This window comes from Gallinula chloropus, assembly GCF_964237585.1.
Source record: "Gallinula chloropus genome assembly, chromosome: 2".
In the NCBI taxonomy this organism is placed as follows: domain Eukaryota; kingdom Metazoa; phylum Chordata; class Aves; order Gruiformes; family Rallidae; genus Gallinula; species Gallinula chloropus.
In genome coordinates, this window is record NC_140086.1 from 26,137,021 (window position 1) to 26,159,132 (window position 22,112).

General features: G+C 40.2%; 1 protein-coding gene across 1 annotated transcript in view; it reads left to right on the plus strand.

The window, feature by feature from the left end:
• Nucleotides 1-22,112, plus strand: part of RAD54B (RAD54 homolog B) — a gene marked incomplete at its 5' end in the record, with an annotated part of 60,871 nt that overhangs the window by 25,811 nt on the left and 12,948 nt on the right. The window contains 4 exons of the mRNA XM_084260914.1: nucleotides 11,451-11,651; nucleotides 15,954-16,241; nucleotides 18,788-18,950; nucleotides 19,934-20,159. Of these exons, the coding sequence (XP_084117040.1) occupies nucleotides 11,451-11,651; nucleotides 15,954-16,241; nucleotides 18,788-18,950; nucleotides 19,934-20,159 (878 nt within the window). The remainder of the gene's footprint in view (nucleotides 1-11,450; nucleotides 11,652-15,953; nucleotides 16,242-18,787; nucleotides 18,951-19,933; nucleotides 20,160-22,112) is intronic.

Below are 22,112 nucleotides of genomic sequence, written 5' to 3' on the forward strand. Positions count from 1 at the left end.
CATCTCTCTGGGCAACCTGTTCCAGTGTCTCACCACCCTCAGTGAAGAATTTCTTCCTAATATCCAATCTAAATCTACCCCCTTCCAATTTAAAACTGTCCCCCCTCATCCTATCACTACCAGCCTTTCTAAAAAGTCCCTTCCCAGCTTCCTTGTAGGAACTGGAAGGTCCTATAAGATCTCCCCTGAGCCTTCTCTTCTCTAAGCTGAACAAGCCAAACTCTCAGCCTGTCTTTACAGCAGAGGTGCTCCAGCCCTCCAGTAATCTTTGTGGCCCTTCTGTGGACCCATTCCAATAGTTCCATGTCCTTCTTATGTTGGGGTGGGGGTCTCACAAGAGCAGAGGGGCAGAATCACCTCCCTTGACCTTCTGGCCATGTTCTTTTTGATGCAGCCCAGAATATGGTTTGCTTTCTGGGCTGTGAGCGTGCATTGTCAGCTCACGTCGACCTTCTCGTCCACCATCACCCCCAAGTCCTCCTCTGCAGGGCTGCTCTCTATCACTTCATCTCCCAGCCTGAATTGATGATGAGGACTGTTCTGACCAAGGTGCTGGACCTTGCACTTGGCCTTGTTGAACCTCATGAGGTTCACTTAGACCCACTTCTCCAGCTTCTCCAGGTGAAATTTTGTCGAAACTATTAAGAATACCATTTACTGGAGTCAAAACATTTGTGTGGCATGCATGAGAAATATGGAATTAAAATTGGATATGTATAATATTACTGTTGCTCTTGATACATTCTCTACTGTAATATGGAATTCATTGTAAGCAAAAAAAAAATAATTAAAAGTTTTCTTCAACTGTTAACTCTGCAAGTTTCAGCCAGGTGGTGTTTGCATTGTTCTACTTCATAGGAAAGCTTTGGCAGTAGGTTGTGCATCATGGTGGACTTCCAGGTAATATTAGTGGCATCAATGATCACTTTGGCTAGACTATTTTTGTGCTGGGCTACCTCCTCAGGCCATAACATGTGTGTTCTGTATATGCATTTGTGTTTGTTTATGTCTAAGCTTTTTTCTGAGAAACAAATTGCAGGGAGCATACTCTGTTTCAGATATACTTAATTTTTATCATCTTTCCTTTGTTGTGTTCTAGTTTCTCCAGACTTTTGAAAAACTACTTGAAATTGGGCATCGGGCTGGACTTTGGCCGTTGCTATAAAACCTCACTCAAGTTTGTCTAATTGTAAGTCATTGGCGGCAAACTCAGAGTTTGGTCATTTTCAGTAGAATCACAGATGTTAGGGGTTGGAAGGGTCCTCGAAAGATCATCTAGTCCAGCTCCCCCACCAGAGCAGGGTCACCTTGATTATGTGAGAATGGAACATGTCCAGGCGGGCTTTGAATGTCTCCGGAGAAGGAGACTCCACAACGTCTCTGGGCAGCCTGTCCCCTCACAGTGAAAAAGTTTTTCCTTATGTTCACATGGAACATTCTAGAAGTTTGTTATACATTGTATTTAGTCCCAAATATCTGGATTCTGAGAAGAGCCTGTCCAACCTGGGCACACTGCACTATTGAGAGCAGAACAGGGATTCTCCACTGTGAATGTCTTGGATGAATGCAAGAAAACGTGTCCCTAGTTTTGTTACTGGCAGGCCAGGCAGCCTCAGTAACCAAGCTGCTTTGTTTAGATCCAGACAGGTAACAGCAAGGGTCTTGAGAATAATTACTCTTCCTTTGGGGTGGTGAGGGCTTTAGAGATGTTACACCTGGATAGGTGATGGCCCAGCTCTTCTGCTAAAAAAACCAGCAGTAGCCTAGAAAATATGGTTTGTAGCACTATGATTCAGTGCTGAATAGTGTGTGCAGAAAAGCACTGAACTAAGCTTGCTTAGGGAATTTAGCTGTTGCTGTTGGTTGTAATTATTACTGATGGATAATAAAATTTGTTCCTTTCAGAAGAGTCCTCATCATATAATTGGATGTGCTACTGTGCTGTAGTTGAGTTCTGCAAATACGTGATTCCTAAGTGAACTTACAAGATGGTACTAAAGATGGTTTTCAGTGATCCAGAAGTTTGAGAGTTTCAGGTACTTTAGCTCTGAAGATATAGAAGGGTTTGGGCTGGAAGGGACCTTCAGGATCATCTAGTTCCAATATATATACACATATGTGTAGTGGGCATCTGTAAAGATTGTTTTCAGATGAAATGTAGAAGAGATAAATTTGATTGTTTAAAAAATCTCATCCTCTAATGAGTACGCACACGTAGACAGGCACACGCACACGTACACAGGGGGACACACACATGTACACAGGCGCACACACACGTACACACACACACATACACAGGTACACACACATGTACATAGCTGGGGAGATACCCGTACAGTAAGCTGATAAGAGCTGCCACATGCTGCACAGGCTTTCAAGCGACATCAAAGGTTGAAGCAGTCCCTCGGGAATAGCAAGTAGACCCAGTCTGCTGATGGAAAGCTGCCACATCTCCATGTCTTCTAGCGTTTCCTTATATAAGTGCTCTGTTCAGGACCAAAAATAGGCAGGGCTGACACAAAGTAGTCTCTGTTAAAGGCATCCTGAATTTACGGCTCCCTGCATGGAATCATCTTATTAATTTGCATTGGAATTTCTGTGTGATTTAAGTTGCATTAGATTTTGTTACATTCAGAGCCAGTAAAGGCAGCACAGTTAGCACTGCTTAGCTCCAGAAGGATGAATTTTTCCTCTTCCCTCCTCCCTACTCTGCCCTGTTCCAGTTTTGCTTTCCTAGTAAGAATTACAACTAGAGTTCTAGGTTTTTGTGCTTGGGCCATAAGTATTGCTTTTCTTCTTGGACTACTGAATGGATTACATTTATGTAAATCAAAGTTATGTAACTTGATTTGGAAAGATTACTCTTTCCCTTTCCAAATATTTCGTCAGCCACTCTGCAAGTAATCATTGCTGCATAACGCATGAAAATTCTCAAAAATGTGACTCATCCTTTGTGTGCCTCTTTCCAGGGTAATGTCATAAATTTTAAACAGTCCTGTTTAAATAATTTAGGATAGGAATATCTTATGTTTCATGCTTGTGACAGTGGGCATAAGTTTTGTTGGTTATTTTTTATTTTGAGGACTCTTTATTATAATCCAGGGAAGTCAAAGATGGCCATTTACAAACACAAACTGTACATTAAAAATGTTTTTCCTTCCAGTATGTGCTAAACCAGATGTTAATACGAAGGATACATAATCTTAATAAATCCCTTTCTGCCTGCTTGCATTTTGTTACAGATCTAAGTCTGTAACAAGTCATTTTAGGAACAGAGATTTTGTACAGCACAGAAATAGTTTTATCTTTAATAAAAAACAGTAGACGTAATACCAAATGCTTAAGAAATGCCAAACTATATCTTTTCAAAGTACCACATGTGGCTGTAGCTGTGTACTTTCCATTAGCATTCAAACACAAAAGGATGCATACTTATATCTTGCAAGCTGCTTCAAAAATTGTCTGCTTTTTGAGCCTGTGACTGTTTAATAGTGTAATAACTATTTCTTAGTAATTTGGATTTTTTGATAATTAAATATTTTGAATTTCCCCACTTATATCCCATTTAGACTGTCATTGCAGTAAGTTTCAGTATTTACAGAAGACAAGTATAGATGTTGCTTTCTGACATGAGCTTTATGGGTTGTTTTTGAAGTGAAAAAGCCTTTACTTGACAAATTAATCACAACAACTCTCAGTGTGGATGACAACATTAAGAAGTGCCGTAAACAGTCAACGTGGAATGGCATTTGGTTCCAATGTTTTACTGAGCTGATCTGGCTCACTGCACCGAATTATGCCTGCAGCCTCTCAGAATTCTCAGTGATGATGCTTTTTCCTTTGATAATAGGACTTACACATCTATTTCTGTGGACTTGACAGAAGCTTTCAGCTTAGTTCATTAAATTTTTACAATGGAAGCTGGAGTCAGTTGGAGTTTTAGACAGTTGAGATGTTTAGGAAGAATAGTTTTCTATCATGGAGCTATAATTTTGAAAGCATATGCTCTCCATCATCCCTTCTCTGCAGTTGATACCTTTAAGAGGTGAATGTTTGATTAAACAGTGATGAGAGGATTGTTCCTACATATTCACATTAAGTATGTCTACCATACCTATTATTCTGTATATATAGGGTTCCTGTTTGAAAAGAAAATCAAGGTTACTCAGTACCTAAAAACTTGCAAATAAGTACAACCTGACTCTGGCCTTCTTATGCTGCTGGGTCTTGTCATTAATTACATGATTATGGATTATATTTCTGTAGGCTTGCCAGTTTCAGTTTACAGAAAGGACTCTGTCCACTTTGTGAGCCACTAATTCAGTATTTTCTTTCCAGTTCTTTGTTCAGTTACAGGCTTATGCCTTGTTTTCAGCACGCTATCCAAGCTCTTTTGATTTAATTAGCTGTATTTTTCTTCTGCTGCCCATCGTGATAGCATATGAGTGCTTCACATGTAATTACGCTTCACAGTATCTTTGTGAGATAAGAGGTTGGTATAATCTCCACTTTCTAGGAGATAATGTGGGAGTTGCAGCACAGAGAGAATGAAGCCAGAAAGCCCCATCACTACTAAAGATGCAGACTGGATCTGCTGGGGTTGCGTTATCCTCAGTGTGTTAGTATACCCCCACCTTCCTGTGGCACCCATGAATGCCCACTATTACTGCAAAAGAGACAAAATCACCAGTTGGCCACTCAGAATAAATGTGCATTGCTGGAAAGTTGGAGTTAAATGACTTCCCTCAAACCACAGAGGAACAGTAGAAGACACACACCTAAAATCCTGTTTTCTATGACATTCTTCAGCTTATCTAACCACAAGAGTGGACTTTCTGTCCTTGCAGTCTTGGTCATCTTTATCACACACCTTTTGCAGTTTGCAGCAAAACAGCTCTGGTGTTGTGCAGGCAGATGCAGCCTTCCCCCCCCCCCCCCCTTTCTCTTCCGCTCCTGAGAAATTCAGTTCTCTGCACTGAATGGGCAAGAGGTCCCAGGGCAGTGTAGTGCAGCCTGTTTTCTGTAAAAACGTTATTACTAATGCACAGTGGGGCAGATCAGGTCACTGGACCAGGCTTGTTTTTCGCGTTTTCAAACTTTGCTCAAGTTCACAAGCTCAGAACTACACTTAATGGAAGCTGGGTTTTGGTGGTGAGGAGAGGGGGTGGGTGATGTAGTTTTGTACCACAAGCTTGTAGGTGTTAATCTTTTGGCTTCCAGAGCAAGTTAACATCTCTAAACAGATTATTCCTTATAATTTGATGTTTTCATCTGTGTAAGACATGCAAGGTTGCAAATCTTATCTTTACCCTTTGAGGTAATAAAGTGCATTACTGCATTAGGAGGTCATTGAATTCAGTATAGACCATTAATACATTGGAATGCACAGTTTTGCCCAGTGAGCTTTCCACAGGTTTACTGACAGCCAAGAAACTGAAAGACTGAAAATTTTTCAGGTTGAAGAACAGAATGGGACTTGAGAGAAAAGATGTGATGATCTAAGCTCTATCTCCTGCTTTGCCTTCACCAACCTGTCCACTAGAAATGATTTGTCCTTTTTGGGGTCCTCCACCAGTCCTAGATTCAGAATTGATTTGGGTTTGTCTCGCAGGGTGTGATCAAACTGATACAGTTAAAAAGCTTGATTGCCTCCATCTCTTATGTTGCACTTAAATCTCCCCTTGCAGCCCTGTCCACCTGCAAAGCATCTACTAAATCTGGTTCTGTAACACAATACGGAACAGTGTAACAGTGGCAGTACTGCTGACTACCTTTAAGACCAGGTAGTCTCCAGACTCTGTAGTCCTGAAAATTGGATTATGGCAAAAGTGAAACTAGAAGGGTGTAATTTTTCACTTTCTTTCCCTGTCACTGCCTAGTCAGCCCCTGTTCTCATTTCTTCCTCCCAAGTCTTCCCTTGATTTCCCCTGATAGGCTCCCAGCCTTATATTTTTTAGTGGCCCTTTAATTTTGACTGTCAGAGATGAGAGGCAGAGACATTTTCTTTGCCAGTGCCTGCTGAGAAAATCCCAGCTCTGCTTCTTGACTCATACTGGACTTCAGTCCCAGTCTGCCCCAGTGCTTCTCCCGATCTCTTCTCCTAACACGAACTGTTGTCTTCCTACGCTTTTTACTCCCTGCCTGGTTTCTGACTTCTCCCCATGTGTTCTGCTTTCAGCACAGACTTATGGTCTTATACCTGGTTGTCAATTTTCCGCTGGTTTAACATCAGCTTTCCTTCTCAACACTAATCTTTCTTTTTGAGCTGCTTCTCCCAAATTGTTCTTCCTTGTAGCCGGTCCTAGTTGCCTCTGCCACCTTTCCCTGTTTGGTGTCAAGAGGGAAGATGATGTCTCCAAAGGAGAGGAACAAGGAAAAATTCCCTGCTGGCATGCTTGGAAGAGACCCAGCTTTGATCCAAAGAGTGAGAGCTCTGACTACAGAGAAAGTTATTCTCGGCCTCAGTTAGAGCATGTCCAGTGTGTAATCCTCAGGAAATTAAGCTGCAGAGAATGTGCAAACTGCATTTATTTCCAAGAGCTTTTAGCTTTCAGGAGTGGAAAAGGTTTTACTCCAGCCAAAAAGAAAAAAGAAGTGCTATCTTCTCCCCGATTTTTAGATTCTTCTCCAGGGTGTTGAGTTATTAGAGCTGCTACAAGGAATAATATTTTATTGTGACTAAAACTGCATTAGTCTGTGGGGTTTTATTTCATAAATGCTGATTTTTATTTTTTTTTCCAATGGAAGTTTTCATGGGCATTGTGCATGTGTGTATGTGTGCTTAAACTGAGACAATAAGTGTGGAAGACATACAGACTGTTGAAGGCCTGGTAAAGTTATTAGGTCTGTAAAAGAAGATTTGCTAATGGAGATCCCCATAGTAATGCACATTCAGCAGTCTAGAGACTAGCTGGATTTGAGTTTCAGGTGAAAGATTAGACATATAAAGTGACCAACACAGATGTTTAAAGATATTTAAAAATTTTGATCCTTTGCATTTTTGTTCAAAACTCATTTTGGAAGTAAAAGAGTGATGTGTTTTTCAAAGAAAACATTCTTGCTTGGAGTATCAGTCTTTAGGTGAGTTTGCTAACGATGTTGATGAATTACACATACATTTGGTGTTTGAAAGAGTTGTTCAAAGTACTGGGTTGTAATCAAGCAACTCTGAGATGTAATCGCAGCTGTCATTGATTCCTGTGGTTTTAGGGCAAGTCAGCTCGACTCTCACTGGTTGCACTCCTCATAAAAGTCTGATAGAAGTGCTGTGGGAAGAGTTATTACATATTTTTCCATCTTCGAGGCACACTAATATGCATTTACATGTTAGCTTAATATTAAGTTATCATTAGACTGAAATTGCTTTGCAAATGAAGGATGATGCTATCTGTCTCATACCTTTAAATATTCCTCGGATATCTTAGGAGTGCTTAACAGATCTTTCATATGGAACAAGACATTAAACTACTGTGTAAACATCTGTTCTCTAAATGTTATGAATTAATTTGATTAAGGAACTTCTAGATTACTTCCTCTGCTCAGATGATGGAGATGATGCTGGCTCTGCAGAGCAGATCGATGGCACGTGCACAGAGTGGCTGTTGAGTTTCTGCTGGGATTCACTCAGAGCCTACATCTCCGTTTACCTCAGACCAGATTTTTGGTTCTGCCTAGCTCTCATTTTAATTCCTGAGCACCATAGAGAAGAACTGGAATCAAAATTTTTTTCTTTGCATTGTAATTTTTTGCATTTCAACAATGCTTTTTATTTAGTTGATTCAGAGCAGTTGAGGGAAAGCTCCCAGTTGTTCTGCACACACGGCGTGGAAGTTCAGGTGCAGGGGTAATGGGTAACTTGACATGGCCTGTGGTTTCAGAACCACCCCAATTTAACAGTAGCTGACAGAAAAAAAGGTGGCAGCCTCCCAGTCTCCTTGTCCTGAACCGCACATATCCCTCCCCTCTATGGGCAGGAGTTGCTGATGGATTTCATGGCGTGGGCTTGCCTGCAGCTGAGGGGTGAGGAGCTCAGAGGGAGAGGAGAGGTGAGGTGGGCCCCTGGGCTTTGACAGCAGCTGGGTTGGATGAGGTGAAGCCATCCATTAAACCACACCTCAGGCCACGGTGTCTAGAGCCCTGCTCACTGGAGCATGCTGTGCTCTTCATGGTAACAGGTCTTTGCAGGGCTGCAAATATAGCATAGTCTACTGGAAATGGGTGCTTAAGGTGTCTTTTGCAGTGTCTCATAGTGCAACTTCTTTCTTGGTGCATTAGGAGTAGCCTAATGCACTTATCCTTAAATGCATTTTCTCTAAATCCCACTCATCAGAAACTGGTTAAACTAGTTTGCCATTGGAACCCCTCTCCTGGATCCCGTCCTGCTTTCTGTAAATCATCACCTTCCTGAGACTACTGAAACTTCTCCCCGTATCAGCAAGGCTGTGGTTTATGTCTTGGAACTTAAACCCATGCTTTCTCAAACAGAGAGAGAAAGCTTTATTTTTTTATTTGTGGAAGCATTTGAAGACTTACTAGCCACATCTTTAAAGTTTCCAAGCCCTTCATTCTGGGGGGAAAGACATAGCTCTTGCTAGAGTTTCTTCACGGTTAAAGAAACCAGGCTGGGCAGTTTGCTATTTGGGAGAGAAATGAGTAGGCATGATTTCCTGATCTTTCTCTTACTATGCTGTACACACAGTTCCTGTTACTTATTATTTTTAGTCTAAACTGATTAACAGCAGAGCTCAGAATTTCCTGTTGCAGTTTATCTTCCAGGGTCTGGGCAAACTGAGCTGTCTTTACGGCACTGTCTACGGCCAGTGAGCAGCAAGGATTTTCCTGTTAAAGCTGTTGCTCTCCGTACCCCTGTATCAAATGTTGCACCCAGTCCCTGTGTGTACCTTACCAGTCGCAGTTCAGTTCCCAAAAAGCTCCTGAGTTTGGATATTCTGCTATTGCACTGGAATAAATATCTTTTAAGTTAAATAGATGTGGTGCTGAATGCAGCAAAAATGATGAGATAAAAAGGAAGTTGAATGCAAGTACCTGATCAGCACTTTTTGGTGAACAGGTTTAGGTTTCCTGTTGAAGTAAATAATATGGAAGATAATTTTGAGATGTTTAAAAAAAAAAAGGGAAATACCTTAACACCTTTATCTGAAACTGTACGGTAATTACAGGTAAAAGGAGAATGTTTACTGTAGCGTAGAAACATTGTTATTGGATGTTTTTATAAACAAGTTTTGATAATTCAGAAAACAAATATGAGGGGAGAAAACTGAGTGTTGCAGAGGCTGTGGTTTTCCAGGTTTCCCATAGGAACTTGGTAGTATTATATGGAATATTGGTGCTCGGTATTTTGCTCCTCACTGACAGCAGGTTGCTTTAGAGATCCTTTCTGGCAAAAGCCCCTATTACACAATGCTAACAGTTTCCAGCTCTGTTCCTAAATTATTGATTTTCTTATTATTTTAAAAAAAGAAGGGATAAGAAGAGTTTGAAGAGTCGTTACTGACATGAAAGTTAATCTACTAGTGTTTCAGATAGCACGAGGCAAGACTCCCTGAGTAAAAGAGCAATGACTATAAAACAGATCTCAGGGGTCACCAAACTCATGTGGGAGGTCAGCAGAGGAGACAAGGAGGTGGTTTATGGATGGCCATCCTTCAAGAGAGAAGAAGAATGTTCTGCAGTGAAGTCTCCAGTTCTTGCAGCAACAGTTACTTAAAATCTTAATAAGAGAATGAAGTTGCTGATTAAACTAAGGGAAAAACAGGCTTGTATTTATCTTGTCGGTTCAGTTTACAGTTAAAATCTCAATATGGAATCAAATTGTTCTTTTGTATTTTTAGCAATGTACAGGTTTTCTCTCTCCCCTCACCATTTGCTCCTCCAATTTTTATCACTTGTGATTACTGAAGATCCAGTTAGAGCTCTTGTACCTTTTATCAAGACTGCAAGAATTTATTCTTGCTCTCTGGCTCGTTTCCCAGGTTTCATCTACAAAGAACCTCCTACATTGCAAAGGAGGTGCTCTGTCCTTATTCCTCATCCTTGCATGTGTTCGGTACGTTTCTCATCATGACAGTGTTTGGTAGCTGCTCTATTACCCCTTGGAGATTGGGGGCATCAGGCACATGAAACACTACAGACACTGGCTGAAGCCCTGAAGAAACATCTACCCATGGGGAATCCTGTCTGTGTTAGGCATAGAGTTCTATACAGAAAATAAAACTTTCTGAGAGCTTTGGGAAGAAAATTCTAGTCAATAAATACCCTGTTTTTCATTTAAGTAATACCTTTTTAGTAAATGCTAGTCTGCAAAATTGTACTTGTTATAGACATGTAACTTCGGAGTGTTAGGCGGTCTGAAGGATCTGTAGACTTGATAAAGTTGCCCCTTTATTGGACCGCTGTTGTGAGAAAAGTTTACTCTCACTGCTTCTCCTTTAAATGCCAGCTCACTTGGACATTTTGGAAAGGTTAGTCTGTAGCATAAGCACTTTTTGTAACAGATTTGTATAGTGTTGAATCCCAGATGGAATCAAAGGAGCAAACCGATTTAAGCCTTTAACTGGCGTGCAAGGGTATTTTAATGAAAATTAGTCTGATTCTCCCTTTGAAGCTGTGCATGTGCTGAAAAGGAATGCTACAGATATTCCTGTAGGTAATGCTGGGGACTTATCTACCATGATTTATGTCAGATTGCTAACTCTTGAAAGCACGTGTTTATTCTTAATCGATATTATTATCCAGTGCTGTCTGTTCTAGTGTGATTTCTTAACCTTATTAACCTAAATATTTTCTATTAATATTTACATCCATGACACTTGTAATTAGGTAACTGCTGACAAATCTGAATTGATCTAAGCCTAGTAACAGCATCTGAGTTGCTGCAAACAGAAGAGATTGTCTGTTTCAGGATTTGCACAGTTACTTATTCTAGAAGGCTATAAGGAAAAGAGTAGAAATAGTGTTTTGCATTATTACAATTATGGTTATTCAGCCACTTGTTACTAATGACTTCAGCTCCAGATCTGGTTACTTTGCTCCCTTTCCTGAGCTCTGTGTTCCTGTTCTTGCTTCCAAGACATTGCCCAGCACCATCTCACCAGGATCCTGTTTTCGTTTTCTCTTGTGCTCATTTCCCTTTTGTTTTTTTCCAGTCTTTCCTTTTAGATCAGGAGCTCTATTTATTACTAATGTAGCAAGTAATGTGCTTTTCCTGAAAGTGCTTACTTCCTAAAAACAATTTATGATTCATATTTCAGTGTGAGTCCTCATGTGCTGTTCTGTCTCAGTCCAAACCTATTCTAATTGGCCCAGGACAGGAAATATACCACTTTGTTTATATAAGATAAATGCATAGATTGTCTTTGATTTGTTTGAAATGCAAATGACTGTATTCAATAGAACCTGAGATATTCCTTGTTACTTTATTTCCCTTTTAGATGTACTGCATTTGCCAACATCAGGGACAGCAAAGAAAGAAGCAGCTCAGGAAGAACCTGACTGCCTTGCGAAATACTTCAGCGTTGTGTGGTGTAAGGCATCAAAGAAAAAGCACAAGAAGTGGGAAGGCGATGCTGTTCTGATTACAAAAGGAAAGTCAGTAATACTGAAAGATATGGAAGGCAAAGACATTGGAAGAGGTACTGTAGATTTGCATTCTTGTGTAAGTGAACAACTGGCTTGAAATGATTGTGCTTTGAGTAACAGAGAGACAGCTCTTCAGATAATTTAGAGCTCCCCATACCAATATCAACCACAGAATGAAACAACAGCAGGGCTTTTGGGGTGAGAAGGAGATAGAAAGAAAGCTTTATATTTCTTACATATAAAGCAGATGCATGGGGGAGGCTGGGGCAGGCTGAATAACATTATTCACAGAAACACCAAATGCTAGTCCAAGGAGAGGATCTGGAAATGAACGGCTGTACTAATTCAGCAGAGATGCCAAACGGGGGATGAGTAGTTGATTTCAGTTGCTCACATAATGCATTGGAGAAGGTGTTAGAATTAGGGGATGGTATTCAGGTGAGTTTCTTGTAGATATTCTAGCCAGTAGAACTGGGAATGTCAGGGTTTGGATCTGTACTTTTCAGCCAGTCCAGCAGCTAAAAATATTATCTTTGTCGGAAAGACAAGCAAACAGCAACATTTTCCAGCCCAGCCAAAGTCAACCGTGTAGCAATTTTTAGTCTTGTAGTTTTAGCAGCAGCTGCTGCTGTAAGACACAGTTTGGGTTGATATCGGAGTTAAAAATAAGACTTGCAAGCTATAGGCTGCACTCAACTTGAAGCAGTAATTTTTTACTGAAAGCAAAGCAAGAATTAACTTGGCTAACAGAGACAAAGATATTTTGTAAGGGAATAGGATTGGACAGTGTTGCTGAAAAACATAATTTGATTAATTTTAGCACTGTGGTGGTTTGACCCTGGCTGGAGGCCAGACACCCACCAAAGCTGCTCTATCACTCTCCCTTTTAGCTGGATAGGGGAGAAAATATATATTGAGAGGCTTAGGAGTCAAGATAAGGACAGGGAGAGATCATTCCACAATCAGCATCACAGGCAAAACAGACGCAACACAAAATAAAGGAAAGAAAATGAATTTATTACTCTACACTACACACCCAGTGAGACCAGAGTTGGGTAGTGAGAAGTGCAACCAGATCTTAAAACACCTCTCCCCACCTCTCCCTTCTTAGCAGACTTCACTTTAGTCATGATTTCGCTCTCTTCTTTGCCCCCATTGTGGCACAAGGCGGGCAGGGACTGGCGGAATGGGGTTCTCGGTCAGTTCCTCACAAGTTGGTTTCTTTCTTAGCCAGGGGGGAGCATTCCTCACACTCTTCCCTTGCTCCAGTGTGGGGTCCCACCCACGGGAGACAGTCCTTCACCAGTTTCTCCAACGTTGAGTCCTTTCCCACAGGGCTTCAGCTCTTCACCAGATGCCCCAGTGTGGGTCACTGCTATGGGTGCAGTTATAAATCATAGAATGTCTCTCAGTCTCCCAGGCCCCAACTGTTCCAGCCTGGACCTCCATGGAGTCAACAGCCTCCCCCCCAGCAAACCTGCTCCAGCGTGGGTCTCTCTATTTCACTCATCTCAGTCTGTCTCTCTTTCCACGGGCTGCAAGTGCTGGGAGAGGCTTGTTCCAATGCAGGTCACAGCATCTCCTCTTTATCTCCATCTGCTCCAGCGTGGGGCCTCTCCAGGGGCTGCAGGTGGGGTCTTGGCCTTTTCCATGGGTTGCGGGGGGACACCCTCTCCACCATGAGTTTCTCCATGGGCTGCAGGAGCATCTTTCTCTCTGGTACCTGGGGTGCCTCCTTCCCCCCCAGCCTCCTTCCCTGGCCTTAATGCCTGCACAGTTTCTACATCTTCTCACTCCCTTCTTTGGTGGCAAAAAGCATCTGCTATTGTTTTTTTACTTCTTAAATGTGATTCCCAGAGGCGCTGTGACCATTGCCGATGGGCTCAGCCTTGGTCAACAACAACTCCGGCCTTGAGCCAGCTGAGGCCTACTCTCTTGGGCCTGCAGAGACATTCTAGTTGTTTCTTGCAGAAGCCATCCCTGCAGCCGCCTCCCCCTTCACCAGAACCCAGCCATGCAAAACTACAAGAAAGGCTGAGGAGGCTGCTCTGCTCTTTTGTTACAGTCATGACATTGTGAACCTTCTTTGGACCAGGCAGTTTTGATTTGCAAATCAGTCTGTGACTTAGAAGTTAGTTTGAATTTATTTATAGCAAAGCAATATATGTACACACTTGCTTGGTTTTGAAAAAGGCAGAGAAAGAGAGTAATGCCTGGAATGCATCAGCCACCACCCTGTTGTTCTTGTGGGGTTTTTTTCAAGTCCTTTTTTCTTGAATTAGCAGAAAACACAACAGAAAAATGAATATTTTGACTTTTGCTCATAAAGGGATTTTTGCTGTGTTTGCTGGTGTCAAGGAACACAGTGGTAACTTGCTCATGCAGAGTTGCTTTCAACATTCATTCTTTTGAAGAAAATCATAACTTCACCAGTTTAAACAGTGTAAGTTTTAAATTTCTGCAGTTATTCCACAAGCCCACTGGGTGAGCAGGAAAGGTCCAGCAGTGGTGCTTACCTCAGAAACTGTATTTAATTCTAGGAAGTTTACAGTGAATGTGAATGAACATCCAGGATTTTTATTTCTAAATGGGAAGAAAAGTGAAAAAGAAGATTTTCTTTTTCCTTAGGCACACCAGTGCTGGATCTAAGAAGAGGCATGGGGACCTAAAACCAGCACAAGCTGTTGCTTGGTTTTGAGTCAGCAGACTATCTTGCTTTTTTTTTTTCTCCCCTAAATGTCCTAACAATTATCTCCCTAACAATGTATTACAAAGAATTTAGAAATGCTCTCTTGTAATTTGCTGTGTTTTAGACACAGTTATTTCTGGCAGCTGCCTAAATATTTGAGCTTTGTAGGTTTGTTCTTTGCCTTTCCTAAGTTTCCATCTATCATTAAAGCTCATACTGCCTCAGAATGAGACTCTTCAGACTGGAATCGAAAAGGTCATGCGCAGGGATACACCTGTATTTGGTATGTTCAGCCTGAAGCTATGTAGAGGTAATAAGAGAAAGCAAAAATGCAGAACAAAGGAGAGGTCATAGATGGCCTCTCCAGGCACCTTGTTTAGGAAGGCATGTGTATTCTCTTGTGTTCAGGCGTCTTCAGCTCTTTCTGGAAAGCAAATGTTCTTTCAAGAACCAAAGAAAGTGCTTTTTGAATACGTTTAGATGGTGGGGGGGAAATACCTCCTTTTTTCCAGGCTGCTTTTCAGCACTTCCTTAGATTGTGAAACACCTCAGTAAATTTTTTCTCTTAGAAGAATTCAAATCCAGATCTTCACCTTCCAACCTCTCACATTCCTGGAAGTGGGACACCTGAGCTCTGTAAACAGCTCTGTAAACAGCTCCCAGCAGTCTTTCTATGTAGTGGTTGTTGGATAAAATATGTGTAAAACCTTGGGAGGGTTTGCCTGTTTCACAGGTGAGTGCTTTAGCTGTTGGTCTACAGTCATGTTTTCTATTTTTTTGGGGCTAACTAAGGGTCCAAGCCTGTTTAACCAAAGTGTCAGAAATTCAGCTATTGGGATAAAGCATGTGCCTGATTCTAATTCTGAGGTATAAACGTGGCTTGACACCCCCCCCCAAATTAATTACATATATCTCCTGTTTCTTATGTGAAAGCTTCAATCACTAGAATGCTTTTTAAAAGAAGGAACCACCACTCTTTTCTATATCATTATCTTAAAAGCAAGCAGCAGCTGTAGCTGTATTTTGTAATGAGACTAATTGGGAGCTGTTCTAAGAATACCCACCCAATGGAGTCCCTAAGGGGACACAGAGAAATGCATCACCTCTTTGGTAGGTTTTTGAATGAACAAACTATTGAGCTCATTGACAAATCCTGGCAATAATCCTAGCATCTATGTTTCAGAGCATGTGTGGAAGTAAAGATTTCAGATGCATATGGAACTTTAATTGTAAAAAGCTAACTTAGAATGGTTTTAAAAGTAGACTATTCTGTTTAGATTGATAGCAAGAGGGGCTCGTAGTGTTCTTTTTGGGGCATGAAAGGAAGAAAAAGGGTCCTAGAACAGTCATTGGTTTTGAGCAGGTTCAAAACTAAGGCAAGCTGTGAGATTTTCTGATATGAGGGGCTGTTTTTTCAGTAAAATTCGTTGTGGATGTGGATGATTGAGTATTTGCTCATATATTCCACTACCTAATTCTGATTATTAACACTCAATCTCTGTTAAGGACAGAAAGCCTTTATGAGTTCATATGTGTAACAATTCAAAAGCATAATAATCAAATACCTTTTCATAGTTTTGGTTCTGCTTCTTGCAGACAAGTACTGGTATTAAGGGAGTAGTATTTTCTGTGTTGTCCTAACCAATAAATTTTTATTTTCTTTTAGGTACTGGATATAAATCTACAGAGCTAGACTGTCTTGAGGAAGGTCAGACACTGATGGTTGGAGGAAAAGAAATTGAAGTGATGGGTGTAATTTCGGCAGATGACTTCAGCAGTGGCAGGTGTTTTCAGGCTGGAATAGGGACTCATGACACAGTCCCAACTGCTGTATCTCAGGCTATTATGAAACCATTCTGTAAACCATTCAAAAGTGTCTGTCAACCCAGTACTAAAGAGAATGTGCCGAAAGATTCTCAGAGCTACAAACCTCGTCATGATCCAAATGCTTCAAGTAAGATTCAGATTTTTAAGTTTCTTTAAGCATCCTCTGTCTCTCCACAGAGAAGAGGATGTTGAATATGTAACCAAAATGTTTATGTTCCCTAATACATTCCTGAAGTATTTCTGACATACAGAGCTAGTGTTGTCAATACCCTGTTAGGTTTTTAACACGTGTCTCTAACATGTGAAATACTCTGCACTGCATAAAGTGTCTCATAGTTGTTACAGATGGCTGTAGAAACAAGAGTGGTTTCTGAAAGTTTTGCCAAGAAAAATGAGTTTATTGATCAGAGAAACAGCCTGACTCATGCCAAAAGTTCTAGATGAGTTCCAGCTTCCCACTGGGGTCAGTGAAGCACTGACATAATATGGCAGCACGGTAATTACAGCGGAGGATCAGTAATAGAGAGGTTAAGCCTGATGCAAAGAATTGCTCCTGACAGCACCTGATCCTTCACAGCCAGCAAATGTAACTGCACTGCCCAGACTCATTTTCTTTTGGAATAAATGTTTTGTGTTGTAATGCTTGAAGTACCATGTGCTGAAAAGCCGTAAGAGTTCACAAATTGCCTAGAAGCAGGCTGGTGAAGCAGTTGTGTAAGTTGTGTAATATCTGTTGATATTTGATAGCTGCAGGAAGTGGTGTTGCTTATCTAAATGAGAAACGCTCTTTTGTCTGTCGGTAACCAGTCATTTAGGAGCTATATTCTGCTGATGGCTTAATCTTTCAGATGGAAGATAAAAATTAGTTTAAAAAGATGTTATTAAGCAGAGCAATGCATATGTAAACAAGAAATAAATGAGTTTGTTCTATATTTTTACTATAGTTTTACCTCCATGTTACTTTGTACATTATATCCTGATACTTCAGGACTTTTCAAAGCTGCTCCCTGGCTCCTATGTAAATAAGAACCGAAATCGCAATCAAGTGGTAATTAGTGATATCATTGGCTGTTTTGTAAGAGCAGCATTATTAACATCAGCTTCTGGTCTGAATCCAGCTTGATTACTGTGTATTTGAGACTGTTCCTTCCTCTGGTTGCAAGATGATACTACATAAGCATTCTAACCTAACGTCTGGCACACAACTGATATACTCACCACTCAAATTAACTTCTTTGGGCTTTTTTTTTTTTTTGTGCTAGTCTATCAAAAAAGCTATGGTTTATTCTAGTTCTTTGTCTGCTGTGACTTTTCTTCTCGTGAATTTGAATACCTCCATGAGATTTCCCTAAACTGCCTGATATGGAGAGCCTTCAACACATCAGTGGGTTGGACTCTCAGTCATTAGAGTTGGTGAACACAGGATAATAATGTAATTTATTTAGTGCCTTGTTGCATAAGGTCTTTCAGAAGTAATGGAGAGACTTTTGTAGACCCAGACCTTAGGACTGGGACATCTAGAGGTTTTCATGCTGAGGTCTGTGCCAATAGTTGATTAAAATACAGCTCCTTCAAAATGGAAATCTGCTGATCTTTCTGTAGAACAGAACACAATGACAAAGGTATGAGGCCACATCTTATGTGTATGATTTCTAAGCTTTTAGTCCATTGCTTATCTAAGCCTTGTCTCTTCCCCATTTCTGAAGCTGCAAAATTTTGTCAGAAAAGTTACCACTTTATCACCACTGGCTCTTTCTATATACAGATATGCAATTTGGTGTAATCTCTCAGGACTCAGCCCTTTGTCAGTAGGAAACAAAATCTCCCTGAATGATACAAGCCATCAACCAACCTATTCCCATGAATAAATTACCAGTATAGATCTACTCTTGTGACATAAAAATACCAGCAGCTATAAATGGCTTTCTCATGCTGTCCTCTGACAATACAGCTTTTCAGTGAAGACGTGTAGCATCAATATTAAGAATCCAGTATGGACGTTGCCCAGCAAAATTAGGTCGTTAGAGTTTGTAAACAAATTGTGGCAAGCAAAAATAGTATTTAGATGTAGCCAAAGGATATATCCTAATACTTGATGCTCTCTTTGCCTCTGTATGACTTCAAACCTGTCAACTTCTTTTATTCATGCACCGTGGCAGCCTTGTCAGCTTATTCTCAGTCTTTTTTTTTTCATTGTCTTTTTACCTTTGTTTCTCAGGCAGAGAAGTCTTTCTGGGCAGCTACAAGAATATCCCCTTGAAGTGTAGTGCCTAGACTTTATGGAGGTCACTGTTTATGTTCTTGTCCTTAAACTTTCCTTCAAGAAGCTTTTTAGAAATTATTCTCATTTAACTCTGCATTCAAAGTCATCATACAACATTTACTAGGTAGGCAGTTTCACCTCATCATAAAAAAATACTCAAGATTTTGTCACCTTTGCATAATAGTGCAAACTATTTGGGGAATCTCCATGAAAGGTCTTTTCCTCAGAGGCTATCTAGATGCTCTGTCGGTAAATGCATTTTCTGTCTGAGAATGGTCAATATATTCAACAGTATTTTTAGCAGTCATTAGATCATTGACTTTATTCTGTAGCTGTGTTAGAGAAGCAATACCCTTTGATAACAGACTAAAGATAATTTTGTGCAATACTTGCATGTTTTGAACTTCAAGATTCTCTAGTTATGCCAAAACCAAATGCAAGTCATCAGTGGATGTTCAATAAGGCTGGTTTACCTATGGTGGATGTCGTTGTGGATCCTTACATTGCAAACAATCTCCGACCACATCAGAAAGAAGGAATTATATTTTTATATGAATGTGTAATGGGAATGAGGTAAGAAAATAACTATCCTTTTGGTTTTCAGTACGTGTGATATTTTCATACCTGTGTTCAAGATTAGACAATTTGATTGGGGCGATTTTAGCAACTGTTCAGTTAGTTACAGGCTGCCCAGAGGGGTTGTGGAGTCTCCTCTGGAGATACTCAAAACCCACCCGGATGCAATCCTTGTGCAATCTGCTGTAGGTGATCCTGCTTTAGCAGGGGGTTGGACTGGATGATCTCTAGGGATCCCTTCTGACCTCTGTCATTCTGTGATTTTTGTGATTTTTGTTAGTATGAGTAATTTTCCCTGAATAAAGTTTGCACAAGTTTTTCTGATCTGTTTGTAGCCTCGTGCTTGCTGTGGCAGCCAGATGTGATGAGAAGCCTGTGCACCAGAAGGCCTGTCAGTTCTATTGCAAATACCAAATCTTGTAAACATGGGTACAATCGAACTCATGCTAAAGCACACTGCTTTCTGGGACTTATAATTCATATCAGTCATAATTATTTGTATAATATATAATTCAGGCACTTGGAGTAAAGAAGCTGTTATACACACCTGTTGAAACAATACAGTACAGTTTTCGAAAGAGTTTTCACAAGTCATAGATTCCATAAGGTCTATACAAGTTTTAAATATACCAGATAGTGTTTTTAATTCTATGAGAAGATTTAAACTATTTGGGTTTGGAAGACTACTGCATTAATCTAGAAACAAGGAGTTTCGCTCTAAGGTCTTCTGGTACAACTGAATGAAAATAATAAGCATAAATAGGTTCTTTATACTTCAGAAAACAACTGCAAGGAGCAATTCAGTAAACCATTTGTAAATAATTCATAGAATCATAGAATGGTTTGGTTTGAAGGGACCCCAAGAATCATAGAGTTCCAACCTCCCTGCCACAGACAGGGTCACCAACCTCCACGCCTGGATCTACACAATTATAGATATGTCTTCTAAAATCTGACCACTGCTTGATTATATCTTACAGAGTTAGTGGCAGATTTGGAGCTATTCTTGCTGATGAAATGGGCTTAGGGAAAACACTGCAGTGCATTGCACTCATCTGGACTCTTCTGCGTCAAGGGGTGTATGGATGCAAACCAGTACTAAAGCAAGCACTAATTGTCACCCCTGGGAGTCTGGTAAAAAACTGGAAAAAAGAATTTCAAAAGTGGCTGGGAAGTGAAAGGATCAAAGTCTTTGCAGTCGATCAGGTAAGATTTATTTCCAAAAGGGGATTAGATACTATTTGCCTCAGAATACTGGACTTGTGATTTCCCCACACCCCACCCCCCTTTTTTTTTTTTTAACCAGAGACCAAAATTAGTAGTCCTCTATTAATATTTTTTCTGTAATACTTTATTTCTCCTTCATGTAATTGTCCATAGCTGTCATAACTCGAGCTTACCTGCCTGTGTAGCATATAAAACAGCCTTGTCTTATCTTTCCTCAGTCTTTACCTTTGACGATGTAAAAGTTGACTCTTTGGTTTAAGGAAGAGCTTTCTGTTGTCTGCCAAAGTGCACACCTTCCCTGCTTTATGTACCAGAGCATCTGCCTTGACTGACTTTACTCTGTTTCTGTGGCAGTTGCTTTTCTTCTGTCCCAAAAACTTTTACCTCTTTGTTTCAGCTGTTTCAGGTTACTTCAGAAAGTTACTCCTTTAACTGTAACTGTCGAGAATTAGGTTTCTGTAGGGATGATTTAAAGTCTCATGAGTTACCATTTGCTTTTAGTTTCTTGCATTATCCATATTGTCTGTGTGGAAGAATGAATATTTCAGATTGAAGTTTTGCAATTGTTTTCAAACTCCTTTGTAGAGCGTACAAAATTCTGTAACAATAATTATTTCTTTGAATTCCACCCGTTATTGTCAAACCCTTGAAGTGACTGAACCTACTCACCTTCCTCTGAGGGCAATCCAGGTGTCTGAGTAGTAGGTGCTCTTTGTATCACTTGCTTTTCATAATGACTTGTTTCAAGATGTGGAAATGAAGTAAGCAGACTTGTCAGGAACTGTCATGTGATACAGGTTAGCATGAGAAATATGGAAGTCTCTAAAAGAAGTGGTTACAAGGCACATTACAATATGGCAACATTGTTACCTGAAAAGGGAGTTAGAAATAATTGAACATTTTCTTGCAGTTTTTTTTATGAATAATATTGGGAGGGGAGGAGAAAACCTGAATTTGCTGACAGTTACTATGACCCAAAATGACAATAGCTTTCCTTTTCTTTCAAATTAAATAACTTCAATATTCTTCCTCATCTCTTTGGAGCCATTGGGATTGAGGACACTTGGCAGCTTTTAAGGTTGTCTTCCCAAATAGCAAGGAATACATTGTCATGCAAAATGACAATATGACTTGCCTAGGGTATAATGAGGTATTTCAAAATAATTTACTACCTGTCTTCTTTAAAAAAACAGCAATTACCATACCATTATTTCTCTAGTATGACTTAAAAGGAAGAGCTTGTCTCAAAGTGGGTTTTTTTCTATTTTTGCCTACAAGGGATACATTCAAAGAACTAGCAGACTTTTAAAAATGTGTTAGGCATGTTTTCCTCACTTTCATGCTGAAACACCTTGAACTGATCCTAACCCTTCAGTAATAGACTCTTCAGAACCCCAGGACACTATCTGCTTTTAAAATGTGATTACAGTTTACTTCTGTTAAAATGCAAATGTCATGTAGAGGACATTGTTTTTAAAATGAAGGCATCTACACAAAGGTTGCATTTAGGTCTCCTTAATCCGCGTTATCAACATCTGAGATGTGTTTAAGAGAGTAACTCCTTTATCTGTTTGCAGAGTATCACTTTTACTGGAGTTGGTTTGAGTTTTAGGTCAGAATATCTGGAGAATTAATTAATTCAAGGTTTAAATTGCTTCATGATCCAACGGGGTTTTTTAATTTACACTTCCCCCGCTACATTGGTTTTGGACCAGTGCAAAGGAGGGTCTGTGCAGAGTAAGTCTGGAACATCAGGGAGCTCTAATTCTGATTGACAATTGCTCTGCATGTGGCTCTGGGCAACTCACTTAAACCTGTCAAGTCACTTTGGGTAATTGTGAAAATGGAGGCTATAATACATACATTTGCAGCCAGTTAAGAGGATAAGTTAATTACTTGAAATTAGCTTGTAAATTTATTTTAATTTTTTAG